The 22,048-nt window shown below is 38.6% G+C and overlaps 1 protein-coding gene across 3 annotated transcripts in view; it reads right to left on the bottom strand.

The window, feature by feature from the left end:
* Positions 1 to 22,048, bottom strand: part of RBMS3 (RNA binding motif single stranded interacting protein 3) — a 1,708,877-nt gene that overhangs the window by 1,614,752 nt on the left and 72,077 nt on the right. For all 3 annotated transcript variants that reach the window (XM_055284824.2, XM_055284864.2, XM_055284860.2), the window contains exon 3: positions 10,080 to 10,239. In XM_055284824.2, the coding sequence (XP_055140799.2) occupies positions 10,080 to 10,239 (160 nt within the window). The remainder of the gene's footprint in view (positions 1 to 10,079; positions 10,240 to 22,048) is intronic.

Below are 22,048 nucleotides of genomic sequence, written 5' to 3' on the forward strand. Positions count from 1 at the left end.
TGTTGTTTGCCCAAAAATATAAACTAATAATTCTTTGCAGTGCATCAGTATCTTAAGTTATGCAGAAAACAAAATGTGGAGTTATAAACCAAAGCTACATATACTAGCTTTTAGACTAATAATGTTAGGGCCTCACTCTGTAACCCAAGTGGTGAGTTAATACTTAATAAACTCAAATATATATATATATATATATATATATATATATATATATATATATGATAGGTATATAATAGGATATATACCTGTATATCCTATTAGTTCTATCCCTCTAGAGAACCCTGACTAATATAGATTTTGGTACCAGGAGTGGTTCTAGAGGAATAGAATATTAAGGATGGAGCTCTTTTGTTGGTTTGGGGGTTTCTGGAGTTGGCTGCTTAATATGATAGAGCACAAAATGCTAAGGACTCTACTTCTATAGAGTATATCAGTATAGAAAACACTGATATTCCTTGGTGTGAACATTTTAGAGAGTTAGCCAAATAAACACATTTGACACTCCTGATTCACTGCCCATGTGAGGCAAGAAGTCTAGTGACTCTATACATAATATGTTTGACCATATGTGGAGAACCAAGGAATATAATGAAACTGGATGGTTGCTTCTAAGTTCAGTGGACAAAGTGATGAAAGTAAATGATGAAATTAGCGATTCTAAGTCCTGGGTTCAGAAGCAGATACTGAGCCTCAAATCTGCTAAGATCGCCCTGAGTGAGAGTCTTATCTCCTGTAGAGGAAGAGCTGAAATTGTGGAAAGCTCTTATCATGCGAGTGGCTGACCTGCAAAGAAAGGTACATGCACAGCCTCACCAGGTGTCTACTCTAAAAGTGAAGGCATTGATTGGAAGAGAATGGGACCCTGCCATGTGGAATGGGGACATGTGGGAGGACCCTGATGAAGATGGGGACACTAGATTTGTAAACTCTGTAGTGACAACTTCCCCTCCCCGACCCATGCTGCCATCAGCCTTTCTGCCTTTGTCTGAGGAGATAAACCCTGCACTGCCTGAGACAACAGTGATGGCCTCCCCTGAAGCAGCTGCCAGGCAAAATAATGTTGATTCTCCCTTAGGAGCCACCATCAACACTCATGTTATCTTCTAGACCTATAACTAGACTAAAGTCCTGGGGGACCCCTAGAGGTGAGGTTGAGAGTGTGACCATGAGGAGGCGTGCTACACTCAAAAAGGGCTGTTTGAGTTCTCTAATTTATGTAAACAGAAATCTGGTGAACAAGCATAATAATGAATATTAAGGGTGTGGGATAATGGTGGAAGGAAGACAGAATTTGATCGGGCTGAATTTATTGATTTGGGACAACTAAGTGGGGACTCTGCTTTTAATGTTGCAGCTTGGGGAGTTAAAAAAAGGTTCTAATAGTTTATTTGCTTGATCATATGAAACATGGATTAAAAGATGGTTCATCGTGAGCGAGCGGGAAGTGCCTAATCTCCCTTGGTTCAATGTAAAGGAAGGGGTCCAAAGGCTTAGGGAGATTGGGATGGTGGAGTGGATTAGTCACTTAGACCTACTCATCCTAGCTGGGAGGGTCCAGAAGATATATCCTTCACCAATGCCTTGTGAAACAGATTTGTGAGGGCAGCATCTGCAATTTTGAGGAGCCCTGTAATTGCTCTTCTCTGTATGTCAGATCTAACAGTGGGAACCATAGTTACTCAACTACAAAATTTAAATACAATTAGGATTATTGGATCCTGAGGTGGCAGGGGCCAAGTGGTGACACTCAACCATTAAAGGCAAGGTGGGCATAGCTACTGTAATGGACAGCAGAGGCAAAGCAGTAATCAGAATAGTATGACTTGTGTAGAGCACTGGTATTGGCCAGTTAATCACAATGTTCCTAGAAGTGCAATACAAAGCCTACTGCATTCCTACTTAATTTATACAAGCAGAAAACTTCTAGGTTGAATGGACAAAAGACTATTTTGAATTAGAAAAACAGAGAACCACACCCTCTCAATCAATTTCCAGACTTGAGCCAGTTTACAGACCCAGAACCACTTGAATGAAGGGGAGGCCGGATCACCTTGAGGAAGGACCCCACTAAATTACCGACAATTTATGCAGTGAACCTTTCTCCAACATGTCCCCAAGGAGACCTCTGGGCTTTCACCCAGGTAACTGTGCACTGGAAATGATCAGAAATTTCAGGGACTACTAGACACTGGCTCTGAGCTGATGTTGATTCCAGGGGACCCAAAATGTCACTGTAGTCCTCCAGTTAAAATAGGGGCATATGGAGGTCAGGTAATTAATGGAGTTTTAACTCAGGTCTGACTTACAGTGGGTCCCTGGACTCATCCTATGGTCATTTCCCCAGTGCCAGAATGCATAATTAGCATAGACACATTTAGCAGCAGGCAGAACCCCCACATTGGCTACCTGACTGGTAAGGTGAGGGCTATTATTGTGGAAAGGGCCAAATAGAAGCCATTAGAGCTGCCTCTACCTAGAGAAATAGTAAATCAAAAACAATATCGCATCACTGGAGGGACTGTGGAGATTAGTGCCACCATCAAGGACTTGAAGGATGCAGGGGTGGTGATCCCCACCACATCCCTGTTCAACTCTCCCATTTGGCCTATGCAGAAGACAGATGGATCTTGGAGAATGACAGTGGATTATCATAAGTGTAGCCAAGTTGTGGTTCCAATTGCAGCTGCTATACCAGATGTGGTTTCATTGCTGGAGCAAATTAACACATCTCCTGATACCTGGTATGCAGCCATTGACTTGGCAAATACCTTTTTCTCCATTCCTGCCCATAAGGCCCACTAGAAGCAATTTGCCTTCAGCTGGCAAGGCCAGCAATATACTTTTACTGTCCCACCTCAGGGGTATATCAACTCTCCAGCTTTGTGTCATAATCTTATTCAGAGAGACCTTGATTGCTTTTCACTTTCATGAGCTATCACACTGGTCCATTATATTGATGACATTATGCTGACTGGATCCAGTGAGCAAGAAGTAGCAAACACACTGGACTTATTGGTGAGACATTTGCATGCCAGAGGATGGGAAATAAATCCAACAAAAATTCAGGGAACTTCTACCTCAGCAAAATTTCTAGGAGTCCAGTGGTGTGGGGCTTGTTGAGATATTCCTTCTAAGGTGAAGGATAAGTTGCTGCATTTGGACTCTCCTACAACCAAGAAAGAGGCACAAGGCCTAATAGGTTTATTTGGATTTTGGAGACAACGTATTCTTCATTTGGGTGTGTTACTCTGGTGCATTTACTCAGTGATCCAAAAGGCTCCCAGTTTTGAGTGTGGTCCAGAACAGGAGAAGGCTATGCAACAGATCCAGGCTGCTGTGCAAACTGTTCTGTCACTTGGGCCATATGACCCAGCAAAACCAATGTTGCTTGAAGTGTCAGTGGAGGATAAGGATGCTGTCTGGAGTCTTTGGCAGGCCCAAATAGGTAAATCACAGTGGAGGCCTCCAGGATTTTGGAGCAAGGCCCTGGCATCTTCTGTAGATAACTACTCTCCTTTTGAGAGACAGCTCTTGGCCTATTACTGGGCTTTGGTGGAAACTGAACATTTGACTATGGATTATCAAGTACCCAGGTGACCTGAACTTCCTATCATGAACTGGGTGCTTTCTGACCCATCTAGCCATAAAGTGGGTTGTGCACAGCAGCATTCCACAATCAAATGGAAGTGGTATATGTGATTGGGCTCAAGCAGGTCCTGAAGGCACAAGTAAGTTACATGAGGAAGTGGCTCAAATGCCCACGGTCTCCAGTCCTGCCACCCTGCCTTCTCTCCCCCAGCTTGCACCAATGGCCTCGTGATGAATTCCCTATGATCATTGACAGAAGAAGAGATGGTTCTGCATGATATGCAGGCATCACTCAAAGTGGACAGCTGCAGCACTACAGCCTCTTTCTAGGACATCCCTGAAGAAGAGCTGTGAATGGTAATCTTCCAAGTAGGCAAAACTTCAAGCAGTGCACCTGGTTGTGCACTTTGCATGGAAGGAGAAATCACCAGATGTGTGATTATATACTGATTCAAGGGCTGTAGCCAATGGTTTGGTTGGATGGTCAGGGACTTGGAAGGAGCATGACTGGAAAATTGGTAACAAAGAAATTTGGAGAAGAGGTATGTGGATGGACCTCTCTGAGTGGTCAAAAACTGTGAAGATATTTGTATCCCATGTGAGTGCTCACCAACAGGTGACCCCAGAAAAGAAGGATTTCAAAAATCAAGTGGATAGGATGACCCTGTTCTGCGGACACCACTCAGACTCTTTCCCCACTCATCTTTGTCATCACCCAATGGACCCATGAACAAAGTGGCCATGGTGGCAGGGATGGAGGTTATGCATGGGCTCAGCAACAAGGACTTCCACTCACCAAGGGTGACCTGGCTACAGCCACTGCTGAGTGCCCAATTTGCCAGCAGCAGAGACCAACACTGAGTCTTCAATATGGCACCATTCCTCGGGGTGATCAGCCAGCTAGCTGGTAGCTGGTTGATTATATTGGACCTCTATCATCATGGAAAAGGCAGAGGTCCTCACTGGAATAGACATTTACTCTGGATATGGGTTTGCCTAACCTGCACACAATGCTTCTGCCAAGACTACCATCCATCGACTCACAGAATGCCTTATCCACTGTCATAGTATTCCACACAGCATTGCCTCTGACCAAGGCACTCACTTTACAGCTAAAGAAGCGTGGCAGTGGGCTCATGCTTATAAAATTCACTGGTCTTACCATGTTCCCCATCATCCTGAAGTAGCTGGATTGATAGAACAGTGGAATAGCCATTTGAAGTCACAATTATAATGCCAACTAGGTGACAATACTTTGCAGGGCAGAGGCAAAGTTCTCCAGAAGGCTGTGCATGTTCTGAATCAGCATCCATTATATGGTACTGTTTCTCCCACAGCCAGGATTCACGGGTCCAGGAATCAAGAGGTGGAAACGGAAGTGGCACCACTCACCATCACTGCTAGTGATCCACTAGTAAAATTTTTGCTTCCTGTTTCTGCAACATTATGTTTTGCTGGCCTAGAGATCTTAGTTCCAGAGGGAGGAATCCTGCCATCAGGAGACACAACAACGATTCCATTAAACTGGAAGTTAAGATTGCCACCTGGACACTTTGGGCTTCTCTTACCTTTAAGTCAACAGGCTATGAAGGGAGTTACAATGTTTGCTTGGGTGACTGACCTGGGCTACCAAGATGAAATCAGTCTACTACTCCACAATGGAAGTAAGGAAGAGTATGCATGGAATACAGGAGATCCATGAGAGTTTCTCTTAGTATTACCATGCCCTGTGATTAAGGTCAATGGCAAACTACAACAGCCCAATCCAGGCAGGACTACAAATAGCCCAGACCTCTCAGGAATGAAGGTTTTGGTCACTTCACGAGGAAAAAAACCATGACCTGCTGAGATGCTTGCTGAAGGCAAAGGGAATACAGAATGGGTAGTAGTAGAAGGTAGTCGTCAATACCAGCTACAACCACGTGACCAACTGCAGAAATGGGACTGTAATTGTCATGAGTATTTCCTCTTTCTTTGTTAAAAACATGTTCATTCACGTATACACTTGTACTAAGAAAATATCTTCATTTTATTTCCTTTTTCCTTTATCATGTGACGTAAGATTCATTGACTTCATATCAGCATTTAGGTATTGTTAACTTTATGTAAGAATATTTGGGTTGGGAACTGGTGCATTTCCAACTGTACAAAGGATAGTTGTATTATGTTAGGCATAATTATGATCTTATTATTGTCTTTATTTGAAGATTATGTATGATCTCAGGAGATGTGTATAGGTTCCAGTTGCCAAGGGGTGGGTTTGTGTTGGCTAATACTGAGTGTCAACTTGATTGAATTGAAGGATACAAAGTATTGATCTTGGGTGTGTCTGTGAGGGTGTTGCCAAAGGAGATTAACATTTGAATCATTGGGCTGGGAAAGGCAGAGCCACCCTTAATTGGGTGTGCACCATTTAATCAGCTGCCAGCAAATATAAAGCAGGCAGAAAAATGTGAAAGGGAGAGACTGGCCTAGCTTCTCAGCCGACATCTTTCTCCTGTGCTGGATGCTTCCTGTCCTTAAACATCAGACTCCAAGTTCTTCAGTTTTGAGATTTGGACTGGCTCTCTTTGCTCCTCAAGCTTGAAGACAGCCTATTGTGGACGTTGTGATCATGTAAGTTAATACTTAATAAACTCCCCTTTATATGTAGATATATATGTATATACATCCTATCATATATATATTATGATATATATACATCATGTATATATCATATATGACATCATATATATATACTATTAGTTCTGTCCCTCTAGAGAACCCTGACTAATACACTGAGACTCAATAATATCCATTGTTCTGTCTTCAAGTTTGTCGATTCTTTCTTCTCTCTGCTCTAATTTGTCTTTGAATCCCTATAGTGAACTTTTCATTTCAGTTGTACTTTTCTGTTCCTAAATTTCTTTTGGTTTTCTTATAGGTTTTCTAATTCCTTATTCATATTTGTCTTTTGTTCATACATCATGTTCTTGACTCTCAATATCTTCCTTTAGTTCTTTGAGCATCTTTAAGACAGTGGCTTTGAAGTATTTGTCTAGTAGATCTGCCATCAAGTTTTTGTCAGGGACAGTTTCTGTTGATTTTTTTTCCTTTAAATGAGCCATACTTTCCTGTTTCTTGATAGGCCTTATGAATTTTTGTTGAAAACTGGACACTTAAGTCTAATAATGTGGTAAGTTTGAAAATCAGATTCATCATCTTCCCCACAATTTGCTGTTTTTGTTATTGCTTTTGTTTATCTTTTTATTGTTGTAGGCTATCTTGTGCCAAGGATCAGCCTGAACTAAAACTTTAAGTCCTCTCAGGTCTTTCCTGAGCCTGCACCTTTCCCTCTGCCTGTGCAGTCACTTTCTAATTTTCCCTGTATATACAGTTGGTTTAAAATTTCCTATGTGTAATGTCTGGCTTTCACAAGAGGAAAAGTGGAAAAATGAAAGTGGTGGTGCAAAAGGGTGCCAGCCTTTTAAATCTTCTGGAAGTCATTTCAGCTGAAGGGGGAGGGGCTTGCAAAAATGAGGGAGGTTACAATAACAGTAGCTGCCCCTTTCATTGTCTGTACCTTTGTGATCATAAGCAGCAATCAGTGATTACAGCACAGATCCCTAATATTTGAAAAACAGGGTCATTTTTGCCCACCTCAGCTCCTGTAAGCTATGTGCAAGATGCTCCAGAAACATGAGCAACTGTCTGCCACAGGGCTGGGAATGGGGACTGGTAGCTGCTGCTACTGTGTTAAGAGCTGAAGTTGATGGAAATTAACTGCAGCATACAGTCCAAGCCTTTTCCTGGAAGTTTCAAGCCTTCAATAGACTCCAGAGTTCAAAAATAGTTACATTAGACAGATTCTGCCAGTGTCTGATTGTTGTCTAGGTGGAGAGACATATTCATGGTGCCTCCTACCCTACCATCTTCCCAGAATCCCATCTCTGTAATCTTTCAAGAATATCAAGCCTTCTTTATAAGAGAGGAGGCTGGATTTCAGCTATGTTTATAGCTACCGATTAAAAACTAAAATACATAAACTAACATCAGTTATAAATCTATAATAAAAATATTGCCTTCAACTATTTTCTGGAGTATATCTCAGTGTATCAATGAATAGTGCCATTTATTAGGGGAAAACACTATCATCTGTATGACTAGAGAATGACTGAGTACTGTTGTGCTCCTAATAAAATTAATTAAGTCAGAGGTCTCATAAACATGGCAACCATGTACCTATTAAATTAACTATTTAAAAGACTAGACAAACATGATTGGGCCAAAATAGTTAAATTTTTCATAATAAAACAAAAAATATTTAATTGAAATGCATATAATGCAGGTCTTTGTAGGCAAATTTATGTCTATCCCACCTTCACATATGCACTGCAAAATATAGAGCATCCAAATTCAGTGAAAATCCTGAAATATTAATTAGTTGTTAATTAATTTAGAAGAATTAATTTAGAGGAAAATGATGTTGAAATAGTGTATGAAGTAAGATTTAGTCAGCAATAACCAATGAAAATTATACATGACTATCATTCTTCATCTGGTTTTAGAAAAAGTGATCAAACAACTTGTACAATTTACATACTTGTTCTCTAGAAAAAAATTTTCAAAACTCTACATTGTCTAAATATACATTACTTTTTGTGTGAGTGGTTTTGTCTTTTTTTCTGAAGTTGGGGGCATGTATTTAATATCTAGATCAATGTGGTGCAGTATAGAGATAGCATTTGAGGATATAGGAACTCCAAAGTGGAAAGGACCATAAAAGATTAAATCCCTGGGAAGTCTGGGCAATAGAGTGTAAATTGGAGTCAATACAATCTCCATCTTCAAAGGAAAGCAAATCTCAGCTATCCTGAGGTAAGATTCTAAGGTCAGCTTCATGAACAGCTAAAAGATTCCCCTATTCTTTATAAAGGGGCCAAGATGGAATATTCTATCCTGTCCTCTGTGGTTGGCAGCAGAAGTATCTAGGAGCACATTCAAAACATCAGAGCAGAGAAGATGCCTCATATAAAGATGACTGGATCACAACTAGCATAAAATTGATTTATATGGCATTATTCCATACTTAAATGTTTTCACAAAAACAGCCTTCCCTCTTACCTGCTTCAAACTGAATAGTATAAAATACCAAACAAAATAGTATAAAACACATAGTTTTTACAATATATTTGTCAAAGATATAGTAAAAACCCATTAAAAAGTACCCCTAACTTTCACAGATTTAATTTTACTGTGGATTAAATTGCATGTTTTAAATATGTACATATACTTATTTGTATTTCTAAATATGTCCACATCTCACTATTAACAAAACAAACAAAAAACATCCAGCTGGGCACAGTAGTGTCTGCTTGTAGAATTAACTACTTGGGAGGCTGAGGCAAGAGGATCACCTGAGCCCAGTAATTCAAGGCTGGCCATCACAAAAAAAAAAAAAAAGAAAAAAACAGAAAATATTCAAATTGAGTAAAAGGTATCCACATTTCTGACATCTACTTTTTATCAAGTTTTAATGAAAGCATGATTTGCAGATGAAAAATTTCAATATTAGAATATAAACACAGGTAATTTAATTGACTTATACTTATTAAACGAAATACGTGGAAATAGGTCCAGTTTACCTATTCTCATAAATTTGAGAAACTATTAGGTTGATGCAACAGTAATAGTAAAATTGTAGTTACTTTTACACTAACCTAATAGTCTATCTATTAATTGTAATGTGAGATTTAAAGTTTAAAAAGAGTCAAAAAGATACTGAAGGAGTTAGTGTAAATGAAATATTCCATTTAAATTGAAAAGCTGGTTGCAATCCATAATTAATTTTTCCTGTGAGCTACAGCTATAACATAGAGTCTCCTCTTCTCAAGAGAATTTAAAAATTACCAGATAGTCTTAAAATTGTTTCAAAAGGCAATCACATAAAGTCTTCAGTTGATTTTTATTATATTACCATTAGAAAAATAAAATTTAAGACGGCGCAGTGGCTCACACCTGTAATCCCAGCACTTTGGGACGCCAAGGCGGGCTAATCACAAGGTCAGGAGTTCAAGACCATCCTGCCAAACACAGTGAAACCCCGTCTCTACTAAAAACACAAAAAAATTAGCCATGCATGGTGTCAGGCACCTGTAGTCCCAGCTACTCGGGAGGCTGAGGCAGGAGAATGGCATGAACCTGGGAGGCTGAGCGAGCAGTGAGCAGAGATCGCGCCATTGCACTCCAGCCTGGGCGACAGAGCGACACTCCATCTCCAAAAAAAAAAAAAAGAAAGAAAGAAAAATAAAATTTAAAACTCTCACAACTATTTTATATCCATACTTTCTTTGAGAAAAACACTAAAAATACAAATATTTGAATTAAATAAACAGCATACATTATATCAATCTAAAAGCAAATAATTATATATATTTTATGATCAAAGATAAAAATTACCGTCACTAAAAATAAGGGCAAGAAGAATAAAGTTTTGATGTTACTGTACCTACCTTTAATGTTATACTATAATGTCCAACGAATGTTGCCTTTATCCATGATCTTGAATGGGGATCGCCCAGGAATTCTATGTGATACTCTTCAACATTTCCATCCAGGTCATAAGTTACATATTTCCCTTTAAAACGGTCAGGACAAAGTATCCCTGGCCAACTTTCAAAAGAAAAATTTGTAATTATTTTGATGCTTTTAAAAAGGCAGACATCAACACATCTATCAATCACATATTAACTTCCTCCTTTGAATTTTAATGACTTTTCACAAAACATATAGTCCTACTTATATCTTTCAAAGGTAGGATATTTGTTTGATACAAGTAATAAGTTGTATTTTATAGTTATAGAAAGCTTTGAAATGGTCACAAGTTTAAGGTATAGATAAGACATGAGGAGAGAATTATAAAGCAAAAAATGACCTCCAGGGACAATAAGAGATATTTAGGCACTGATGATAGAAAAGATAAGAGAAAAAAAAAAAGATTCCTCAAATTCATGTAGAGTTGAATTAACTCTAAACAATCAAATGATTAATTAGCAAAATGTTAACCCACTAAGCATGGCTTCTGATGGAGTGGGAGAGAGCTGGTATTTCCTGAGCCAGGTCTGCCAAAGGAATCTTGGTAGCTCAGGCTTTGATAATGCTGTGGAGTCAAACTACTATAATGTAGGGAAAAGCAGAAATAGAGCTCTGCAGTTCCATCCTGTCTCCTTCCTCCATCTGCTGCATTGCCAGGTGACCACATTGTTCAAAAATCTTCAACATTGAAAGTAAAATTTATTCTTTATTAAAAACAAACATTTAGAGATATGTTCTTTCATGACATAAACCTCTACAAATTTCTTGATACGTTTCATTTTTCTCTTTGGTCTTCATTTCCCACTTTTGCCCATTCTATTCTACACTTTTTGTTGTATTTGGTTTTTCTATTTTATAATATGCAGCAGAGAGCTCCTGTCATTAACACCCCTGATAAGCAAAAACTGAAATAATAATTCTATATGGAGTCTGAACAGGAAATTAGAGAATAGTCCTGAAAAACCTCTGAAGTGAGAAAACCCACACCTAAGAAGTTATTCATTTTACTTGGTTTATCATGTTCTGTTTAAAAGGAAGTTTGAAATAAACTAAAAATTTACGGGTATATAATCACTGTAAAAATTCCTGATTGTGAATGTAAATAAAAACAAATTTAGCGCTAAGAAAATTAGAATTTTTAAGTAATATATTTGCTCAATATTTTAAAAATAATTTCTGTAATTTTAAACAGTAAAATGAAAACTGATTCAAGGGTATTATAAGAGAAACTGAGGAGGAATATCACAGATATTTAAAAGTGGTCAAAAAAAAAAAAAAAACTGGGGTGGAATTGGAAGAGGCAACTTGCTGAGGCAAGTTAATGATGTCAGTGTTCCCAGCACTCCTTTGAGGCTTTGATTATCAATTTGATCCTCCCACCAACCTGATGAAGTGATGAAGTAAGTTTTTTTTGTTTTTTGTTTTTTGTGTGTTTTTTTTTTAGAGGGAGTCTTGCTCTGCCACCCAGGCTAGAGTCCAATGGTGCGATCTCAGCTCACTGCAGCCTCCGTCTCCCGGGTTCAAGCGATTCTCCAGCCTCAGTCTCCTGAGTAACTGGGATTACAGGCGCCTGCCACCATGCCTGGCTAATTAGTAGAGACGGCGTTTCACCATGTTTGTCAGGCTGGTCTCGAACTCCTGACCTCAAGTGATCTGCCCGCCTCGGCCTCCCAAAGTGCTAGGAGTACAGGCATAAGCCACTGCACCCAGCCTATTTTCTTTATTTAAATGAAAAATGAGTCTTGGAGCTATTCTATAACTTTCTTAAGAAGACTGTTAATAAAAGGTGAAAACATGGTTTGAAAAAGGACTTTCTAATGTCAAAGCCCAAATGTTTTTCACTAGACTAGATCACAGTCATGGCTCAGAAGTGGGATCAGTATCAAAGGGAGGGAAACCACAGGGAGGCTATATTCAACTCAAGAAAGGAAAAACAGAAAAGGACTTGAGAATAATTAGCCCAAAGATGGAATATTCAGCCTTATAAATTACATTTCCTTGCTGGTTAAGAGCCTACACAACCATTTGATAAAGAGTACCAAGGTATGTGTGGTGTATAGTGTAGGGGCTATGTGTGTTTCTGTGTGTGTATGTGTGTGTGTGTGTGTGTGTGTAAGAACGTGCTTTGCTTATTGAAGTGGGGCAACCATATGATCTCTGAAGGTTTTCTCCAGCTCTATGATAAAATCAATTTGATGAGGATTATCTTACACCATAGTCAAAAGAGTAAAGTTACTAAAATAACAAAAGGCCTTTCTTATCTGATGTTTGATCAATAAGGATTGCTACTGTATCAAGACCAAGGATAGAATGATGGTGTGCTTTCAGTGAAATAAAACTGAAAAAGATACAGATGAGTTCGTCTCAGTAATATCTATTTTATTCATTCAGATAATACATTGTAACTATAGCTAGATATTTTATTTATCTTACATATATATTAAGTCTACCATTTCTTAAATACTTAGTATTAATGTATCAAAAAATTGACTTTTTATTTTAAAAACTACAACTTTAAAATCAAAATTATCATCTTGTATTTAAATAGCACAATGTAAATTATTAGGCTAAAACCATCCATGGCACAATTGCACTTATATATCAACTAAGTGTTAAAAAATTAACCAATCATTCTACACTCTGACCTACTGTTCAGAGAATAAAGCAGGAAGGGAAGGCAGCAAATAAGGTCAGTAAGCTATGACTAAGGAATGTACAGTAGAAATATGATAGAGTTTTACAGATCAAGATATAAAATATGTATATCTAATATACCAAACCATTCAAAAATCTGTACAGCTGTCAAGTGTTACTTCACTTTACAGCACTGTAAAGTCCCAGTAAGACAGTGATGTTCATAATCCCAAATCCTGTACCCCTCTACCTTTTGTATGCCCCCACATGTTATAGCTCAGTGATCTGAGACACAGAATGCTTAGATTTTTCCAACATTTCCTAGTGGTACAGCAAAGACCAACACATGCTCAAGTCTCTTGACCAGCAACATTTTTCTCTGGTTTTGCCATAAACCAGACAAGATGCACTGATATGGTTAGGCTTTGTGTCCCCACCCAAATCTCATCTTGAATTGTAATTCCCATAATCCCCACATGTTGTAGGAGGGACCTGGTGGGAGGTAATTGAATCATGAGGGTGGTTACCCCCATGCTGCTGTTCTCATGATAGTGAGTGAGTTCTCATGAGATCTGATGCTTTTATAAAGGGCTTTTCTCTCTTTGCTCAGCACTTCTCCTTGCTGCCACCATGTGAAGAAGGATGTGTTTGCTTCCCCTTCCGCCATGATTGTAAGTTCCTGGAGGCCTCCCCAGCCATGCTGAACTGTGAGTCAATTAAACCTCTTTTCTTTATAAATTACCCAGTCTCAAGTATGTCTTTATTAGCAGTGTGAGAACAAACTAATACAGGTACCAGGCAGGTATCTAGACCTCACAGTAACTGGTTCCTCAGTGTGTTGTTATAAAGTTCAAACAAACATATACTTTACACATTTTTGGCAAATTAAAAAATTGTAAAGTGACATCATTATGGGCTGAATTTTGTCCTCCCCACACCCTTAAATTTGTATGTTGAAGTCCTACCTTCAGATGTCGTCATATTTGAACAGAGAGCCTTAAAAAAGGTAGTGACATTAAAATGAGTTCATTAGGGTGGGCCCTAATCCAATATGACTGGTCTCCTTATAAGGAGAAGAAGTGAAGACAGACATGCACAGAAGGAAGACCATGTTAGGACACAGCAAGAAAATAGCCATCTGCAAGCCAAGAAGAGGGTCTCAAAAAAAATTAATCCTGCAGACACTTTAATCTCAGGATTTCTAGCCTCCAGAACTGAGAAAATAAATTTCTGTTGTTTAAGCCACCCAGTCTGTGGCATTTTGTTATGGCAGCCCTAGCAAACAAATACAATCATATATATGTAAGATATTTGGTACAACTGAGAGGAGAAAAAATGATACAAAGATATATTTGTTTCATTAAGGTGACTACTTGTAAACTAAATTATTTAGATAATATTAGAATCTAAAGAAAGTATACAAATCATGCTGTAAAGAATCTGAAATCACAAAAATAAAATATCCATAAATTGCTTGAATTTGAGGACTGTAGATTATTAATCTGTTAAATTATCAATTGATATCAGTTATAAAATAATAAATCTATGCAACCCATAACCAAATAAAAAAAGTTATTACTTGTATTAGTTCATTCTCATGCTGCTATAAAGAACTGCCTGAGACTGGGTAATTTATAAAGGAAAGAAATTTAATTAACTCACAGTTACACATGACTGGGGAGGCCTTAGGAAACTTACAATCATGGCAGAAGGGGTAGCAAACACGTCCTTCACATGACAGCAGGAGAGAGAAGTGAAAGAAGTGCTGAGTGAAGGGGGGAAAGCTCCTTATAAAACCATCAAATCTCATGAGAACTCACTTAGTATCATGAGAAGAGCATAGGGGAACTGCCCCATGATCTAATCACCTCCCACAAGGTCCCACCCCCAACCTGTGGAAATTACAATGCAGATTACAATTCAAGATGAGATTTGGGTGGGGACACAGAGGCAAACCATATCATTCTGCCACTGGCCCCTCACAAATCTCATGTCCTCACATTACAAAACACAATCATGCCCTTCCAACAGTCCTCCAAAGTCTTAACTCATTCCAGCATCAACCCAAAATTCCAAGTCCAAAGTCTCATCTGAGGCAAGTCCCTTCTGTCTATAAGCCTGTAAAATCAAAAGCAAGTTAGTTACTTCTTAGATACAATGTGAGTACAGGCATTGGGTAAATACACCCATTCCAATTAAGAAATTGGCCAAAACGAAGGGGCCTCAGGCCCCATGCAACTTCAAAATCCAGTGGGGCAGCCAAATCATAAAGCTTTGAAATTATCTCCTTTGACTCCATGTCTCACATCCACGTCACGCTGATGCAAGAGGTGGGCTCCCACAGCCTTGCGCAGCTCCACCCCTGTGGCTGTGCAGGGTACAATGCCCCTCCCAGCTGCTTTAACAGGCTGGCATTGAGTGTCTGTGGATTTTCCAGTTGCATGGTGCACACTGTCAGTGGATCTACCATTCTTGGGTCTGGAAGAAGGTGGCCCTCTTCTCACAGCTCCACTAGGCAGTGCCTCAGTGGGGACTCTGTGTGGGGGCTCCAACCCCACATTTCCCTTCTGCACTCTCCTAGCAGAGGTTCTCCATGAGGGCTCTGTCCTTGAAGCAAACTTCTGCCTGGACATCCAGGCATTTCCATACATCCTCTGAAATCTAGGTGGAGGTTCTGAAACTTCAATTCTTTATTTCTATGTACCTGCAGGCCCAACACCATGTGTAAGCTGCCAAGGCTTGGGGCTTGTACCCTTTGAAGCAATAGTCTGAGCTGTATTTGACCCCTTTTAGCCATGGCTGGGACACAGGGCACCAAGTCCCATGACTACACAAAGCAACAAGGCACTGGGCCCAGCCCATGAAACCATTATTTCCTCCTAGGTCTGTGGGCCTGTGAAGGGAGGGGCTAACATGAAGACCTCTGATATGCCCTGGAGACATTTTCCCCATTGTCTTGGTAATTAACATTTGGCTTCTTGTTACTATGCAAATTTCTGCAGCTGGCTTGAATTTCTTCTCAGAAAATGAGTTTTTCTTTTCTATCACATCATCAGGCTGCTGATTTTCCAAACTTTTATGCTCTACTTCCCTTGTAAACATAAAATCCAATTCCAAGCCATATCTTTGTGAATGAATACATAAAACTGAATGCTTTTTAGAGCACCCAAGTCACTTCTTAATCACACTGCTGCTTAAAATTTCTTCCACCAGATACCCTAAATCATCTCTCTCAAGTTCAAAGTTCCACAGATCTCTAGGGCAAGGGTAAAATGCTGCCAGTCTTTTTGCTAAGGCATAGTAAGAGTCACCTTTATTCCAGTTCCCAAGATGTTCCTCGTTTTCATCTGAGACCACATCAGCCTGGACTTCATTGTCCATATCACTATCAGCATTTTGGTCAAAGTCATTCAACAAGTCTCTAGGAAGTTCCAAACTTTCCCACATCTTCCTGTCTTCTATCGAGCCTTCCAAACTATTCCAATCTCAGCCTGCTACCCAGTTCCAAAGTTGCTTCCACATTTTTGGGTATCCTTATAGCAGCACCCCACTCAGTGTGGTAACAATTTCCTGTATTAGTCTGTGCTCATGCTGCTATGAAGAAATACCCAAGACTGGGTAATTTATAAAGGAAAGAGGTTAAATTGACTCCCCAGTTCCACATGGTTGGGGAGGCCTCAGGAAACTTATAATCATGACAAAAGGGGAAGCAAACACATCCTTCTTCATATGGCAGCAGGAGAGAGAAGTGAGAATAGTGCCAAGTGAAGTGGGAAAAGTCCCTTATAAAACCACTGGATCTCATGAGATCTCACTCAGTATCATGAGAACAGCATGGGGGAATTGCTCCCATGTTCTAATTACCTCCCACAAGGTCCTGTCCCCAACATGTGGAGATTATAGTTTGGATTACAATTCAAGATAAGATTCAGGTGGGTTACAGAGCCAAACCATGTCATTACTGATCATAATTAACAAAATAATGTAAACTAGTAAAAATATTTCATGCCTGGTATTAGTGACATAAAAATTTGGATTCTAGGAAGTTGATGAGTCCCAACTCTACTGCCAGGATGTGATGACATGGGTGCACAGTCAAAAGAGATGGTGCAAAGTGAGAATGAAGTAGATGTTCAGTTGCTCCCTAGAGGCTGAGCAGAGTCCTATGGCTCTTGTGCCTCTGAGTTAGGGAAAGCACAGGTAGAGGACTACCTGGCAGTCATAGGTTTTAGAAGAAGAAGGTCTAGAGCATTACACATTGTTTCCAACTATCTGGAACCCAAAGAAGACTAATATGTTAAAAAGAACTCTAAGTGATAACAGAAAGTCAACTGTGGCCTCAGGACCTCAATGAAGAAGATTCTCTGGTTATTATAAGGTTCACACCACAGTATCTCATTGTTTGGCGACTGTTATTAGGCTGTCCTTAAGAGCAAACTTGAGTGGAGTTTACCTTGTAAACTTACATTGGAAATTTACATTTCTGAAGGAACCCACTGGAAAGAAGACCTCACTAAGAAGCAGAAATGGAGACTCCATGGCAGCAGCAATGGAGACCCCAACTTAACAGAAATTTAGAAACAATGGGTCTTTCAACCTAATTAACATCTATTTTAAAAGCAACCAATCCATAATGGTTACATTACAGTGTTAAAACTGTAAAATGTAAGGGGTTTATATTTAATAGTTGGTGATTTAAAATTTCTAAAAGGATTATTGTCAAGCAATATCCAATTAAAAATAGCACCTACTCCATTCAGCATAAAATAGTCTCAAGATTTCTCACACTTAAGTCATAAAAGTGGGAAGTATTTTGCAGTTATTATGTATAACATGAATGGCTATTTTGATAGCCTTTGATAAATCACATCTCTTTTGGGCCCAAGAGTATTCATTTTAAATTATTACTTTATAAATATAAATAAAAACAGAGATGACTCTCAAAAAGAATTAGATGTTAATGAAAGAAAAAGCTTCTGTTCATATTTAAACATTAAATTATAGAAAATCTTGCAGGCTGATCTAAAGACAAATTGTGAAAGATATTGTCACATGGCCAAATAAATGGGGCACTTCAGTATTTCTTCATGAGGCAGAGGGAAATTGACTCTTAGTCTGTATGTCACAGTTAAAAATGAATGTGCTAAACTAAAGGAAAGGCTGAGCAGAGACAATAGATGTAGAAAACATGATTACTGTAGAAAACATGATTACTTCCCCTCATCTCCTACATTCATCATCTTTTCAGACTTCAAGTGTTTGAAGAAAGCTGATGTCCACTTTTTGCCCTTACGCTGACCTCATTCTGAGTTCAGACACTGCCAACCATGATAATGCATTGTGCACTTCCATTTCTCTATTTTTCCTTTTACTCAGATGAGAAATTCTGAAGCATTATCAAGAGATTTAATGATAGAAAGGGAGAGGAGTGGGCAACCCAATGGTAAGTTATCAGAATTACAAGAAACGTATATGATCAATTTTAGAATCTGTGAGTGGTGAGAAGTAAAATGCACAAATGCAACAAAATCAAATAGATATCAGTCATTGAAATCCATCAGAGGAAAGGGCAAATTTTGGCAGGACAAGTAAGCTCAAGAGAATGCAAATGTATCAGGAAGAAACTCATGTCTTACATATTTGTTATCCAGTAGAAATGATCTTTAATAAGATAATCATTGCCCCCATAGAAGTTGAAGTTTAATCATGGTTTCAGTTGCCACATAGCCAATCAGAAATACATGACTTCATGTTTAAATAGTGGTTTGGATGTATAAGTGGAGAGCAAACTTTACTTGGGGCTTTTCCCTAAACTGTTGGAAACAACATGGATGAGTTGGAATCATGACTAAATATTATATCTGCCAAGAAATCTCTGGACTGTACCTCATTGCAGGGGCTGATGGAAAAGGGAAGTTTTCCTTTCAGACACACACATTATTAGTATATTAATTCATATGCAAAATAATGCAAATGAAAAGTAATCAATTAATACTTTATAATACTAAAAGGATCTAGTAGAAATCTCAATTTATCAATTTATATACAGTGTCTAAAAAGTATCACTTGATTGCTTTGTTAACTTAAAGCCATATTTTATTACCAAACTGGACTACAATATAATGCAAATATATTTTCTATAAACTAATTTTCATATTTATGACAGAGCTTTGTCAAATATCTGTGTAAATATTCCTGAAGTAGTTACTGTAACACAGCCTAGTTTCTGCTTGACAATGTATCTTCCTGAATTAAGTGAGATATGTACCATTTTCTTTCTCTAAAGAGTCCAGACTCTTTCTAGCCAAATACAATAGTGTATGATCAATTTTTAAAAAAACAAGGCTGCTTAAACATTGTGGAGAGTTTTATCTTTCTGGTACATACAGATGTTTCCATCTTCAAGTATATAAAGGCATAACGCAAAGGTAAAATGCTATATATATGTATATATATATACACACACACACATATATATATATATATACACATATATATGTAAATATAATTTTTTTGAGGCAGAGTTTTGCTGTTGTTGCCCAGGCAGGAGTGCAATAGGGCTATCTTGGCTCACTGCAACCTCTGCCTCCCAGGTTCAAATAATTCTCCTGCCTTAGCCTCCAGAGTTGCTGAGATTACAGGCATGTGCCACCATGCCCAGCTAATTTTGAAATTTTGGTAGAGACAGGGTTTCTGCATGTTGGTCAGGGTGGTCTCAAACTCTCAACCTCAGGTGATCCTCCTGCCTTGGCCTCCCAAAGTGCTGGGATTACAGACATGAGCCAGCGCACCTGGCCTACATGTATATTTTTATAAGTACATAAATATATGCTGTGCCAGAATGTAGAAGTAGATATAACTGTTATAATTTGATTATTCCTGGAGTCTGCACATAGGAAAAGAAAATGCTATTCTCTTGACAAATATTTGTTTTTATTATATAGATATAAAGCAGTTCTAGATTCTGTATCAGTCTCTAGTTAGCTTTATTATAGAGAGTCAACTTTTTTGAGAAAGAATAACTCTGATATGTTGACAAGATTGAGTTTCTGAGCCTTAGAAGCTACATGTAAGGCCATGGGCTAAAGGGAATTGACACAGATAATGCTACACCACTAGGTATCTCTGAGGCCAGCAGCTAATCTTTCCACTTGGAACTTCAACATCTATGGCATTGCTTAATTAAGAACTAATATTTGTTTCTAGTAGGTTAATGTTATCTTTATATTTTTCTATTGTAATTTATCCTGTTATTATCTTTCTATATATTTGTGCTACTGAATAAGCAATATAAGCAGATTTGAGTTTCTTAATCTGTATTTTAAGTGTGTGCTCAACTTAGTTCATAAAGAGGAATATATGTGACAAATTAGTCAGATGCATTCTACTCTCCAGTAAATAAGAAGGTAGATACAGCTTATTTTTTGGGCATTTTGATATCCCTAAAATCATAGATTAGAAATAATTGAGGTACTGCAGTAAAACATATTTCAAGTCTTAAGCCTCAGCGACTAGCACAACACTACAAAAGAAAATTTTTAATCAAATTTCTAACACAGCATTTCAGACATAGTGACAAAAAAAAAATCAATTTTTGAGTTAGAATTAAAACTTCAGAATTTTCATTAGAGAATACAAATACTGTGCTTCCAAAATGTTAATTATAGATAAAAATTATGTGGGACTACAAGTACCTTCATAAGTTCTCATAAAATAAGTGTTCATATTCATGTCTTTTAAAATATTTTTTCTTACATATCTATTTCCTCTTGATGTCCCTCCTAATTATTACATGGAAGCCAATTAACAATATAATTTTTAAACAACATTATCACATTTGATCTTTAGAAAAGCCTTCAGTAACAAACGCCACATTTTTCCTCATTTCCCATATGTGCAAAGATAGTAAGCACATTAGTTTGCTAGGGCTACCATAACAAAATACCATAGATTGGGTGGCTTAAACAATAGAGATTTATTTTTTCATAGTTGTGGGGGATTAACATATAAGATCAATACGTTGACATGTTTGGTTTCTTCTGAGGCCCCTCTGCTTGGCTTACAGATGTCCACCTTCTCGCTATGTCCTCACATGGTCTTTCTTCTGTGCACGTCTGTGTTCTAATCTCCTCTTCTTATAAGGAGGCCAGTCATATTGGATTAGGGCCCATCTTACTTTTGGTCTCATTTTCACTTAATTACCTCTTTAAGAATCATATCTGCAAATATTGTCACATTCTGAGGTACTGAGGGTTAGACTTCAACATATGTATTTTGAGAGAACATAATTCAGCCCATAACCATAAATGATAGAGCAAGAATATACATCTAGGTATTGATTTAAAGGTTGTGTGTGTGTGTGTGTGTGTTGGAATAAGACCACCATAGTCTCTCTATGAAAGCCAACATCCTATTTTCTTCATGGAGAATAGTTGAACATGAATGAAAATAAGGTAGTGAGCCAGAATATACAGTTCTAACAATGTTAGGTTGAAAAATGCAATGTCAAATAGTAAGGAATTCTGGAAAGATAGCAGCAATGGTGGTATAGTTTTAGAATATCCTGAAATTTCCCCATAAATACAGGTAGGGCAACTATAATAGCAAAACCAAACCTGACACACACCACCTATGATGAAACTAAGTGGTAAGCTACCCACATGAACACCAAAATAGGAGAAAATGGGCACAAACTACTAAAAATTATATGATCCATATAATATTAGCATCTATTTGAGAGGAAGGACGGTGGGAGGAGGAGGAATGAGGACTGCAAACTTGCAAGAAGCATTTACTGGAAAGTGCAGCAAGTTGAACTAAGAACAGCAGCCAAAACTGTGAGGTGGATTGCAACAAAATCTGAAAGTGTTGGAACAGTGTGGGCCCTATGAACCAACCAACCAAGATCCATTGCAGGATAAAAGCTCACAGGGGCCGGGCGCGGTGGCTCAAGCCTGTAATCCCAGCACTTTAGGAGGCCGAGGCAGGAGGATCACGAGGTAAGGAGATCGAGACCATCTTGGCTAACATGGTGAAACCCCGTCTCTACTAAAAATACAAAAAATTAGCCGGGCTTGGTGGCAGGCACCTGTAGTCCCAGCTACTCGGGAGGCTGAGACAGGAGAATGGCGTGAACCCTGGAGGCAGAGTTTGCAGTGAGTCTAGATCGCGCCACTGCACTCCAGCCTGGGCGACAGAGTGAGACTCTGTCTCGAAAAAAAAAAAAAAAAAAGCTCACAGGATGAGAAACTAC

This window comes from Symphalangus syndactylus, chromosome 1 (assembly GCF_028878055.3).
Source record: "Symphalangus syndactylus isolate Jambi chromosome 1, NHGRI_mSymSyn1-v2.1_pri, whole genome shotgun sequence".
Classification (NCBI taxonomy): Eukaryota; Metazoa; Chordata; class Mammalia; order Primates; family Hylobatidae; genus Symphalangus; species Symphalangus syndactylus.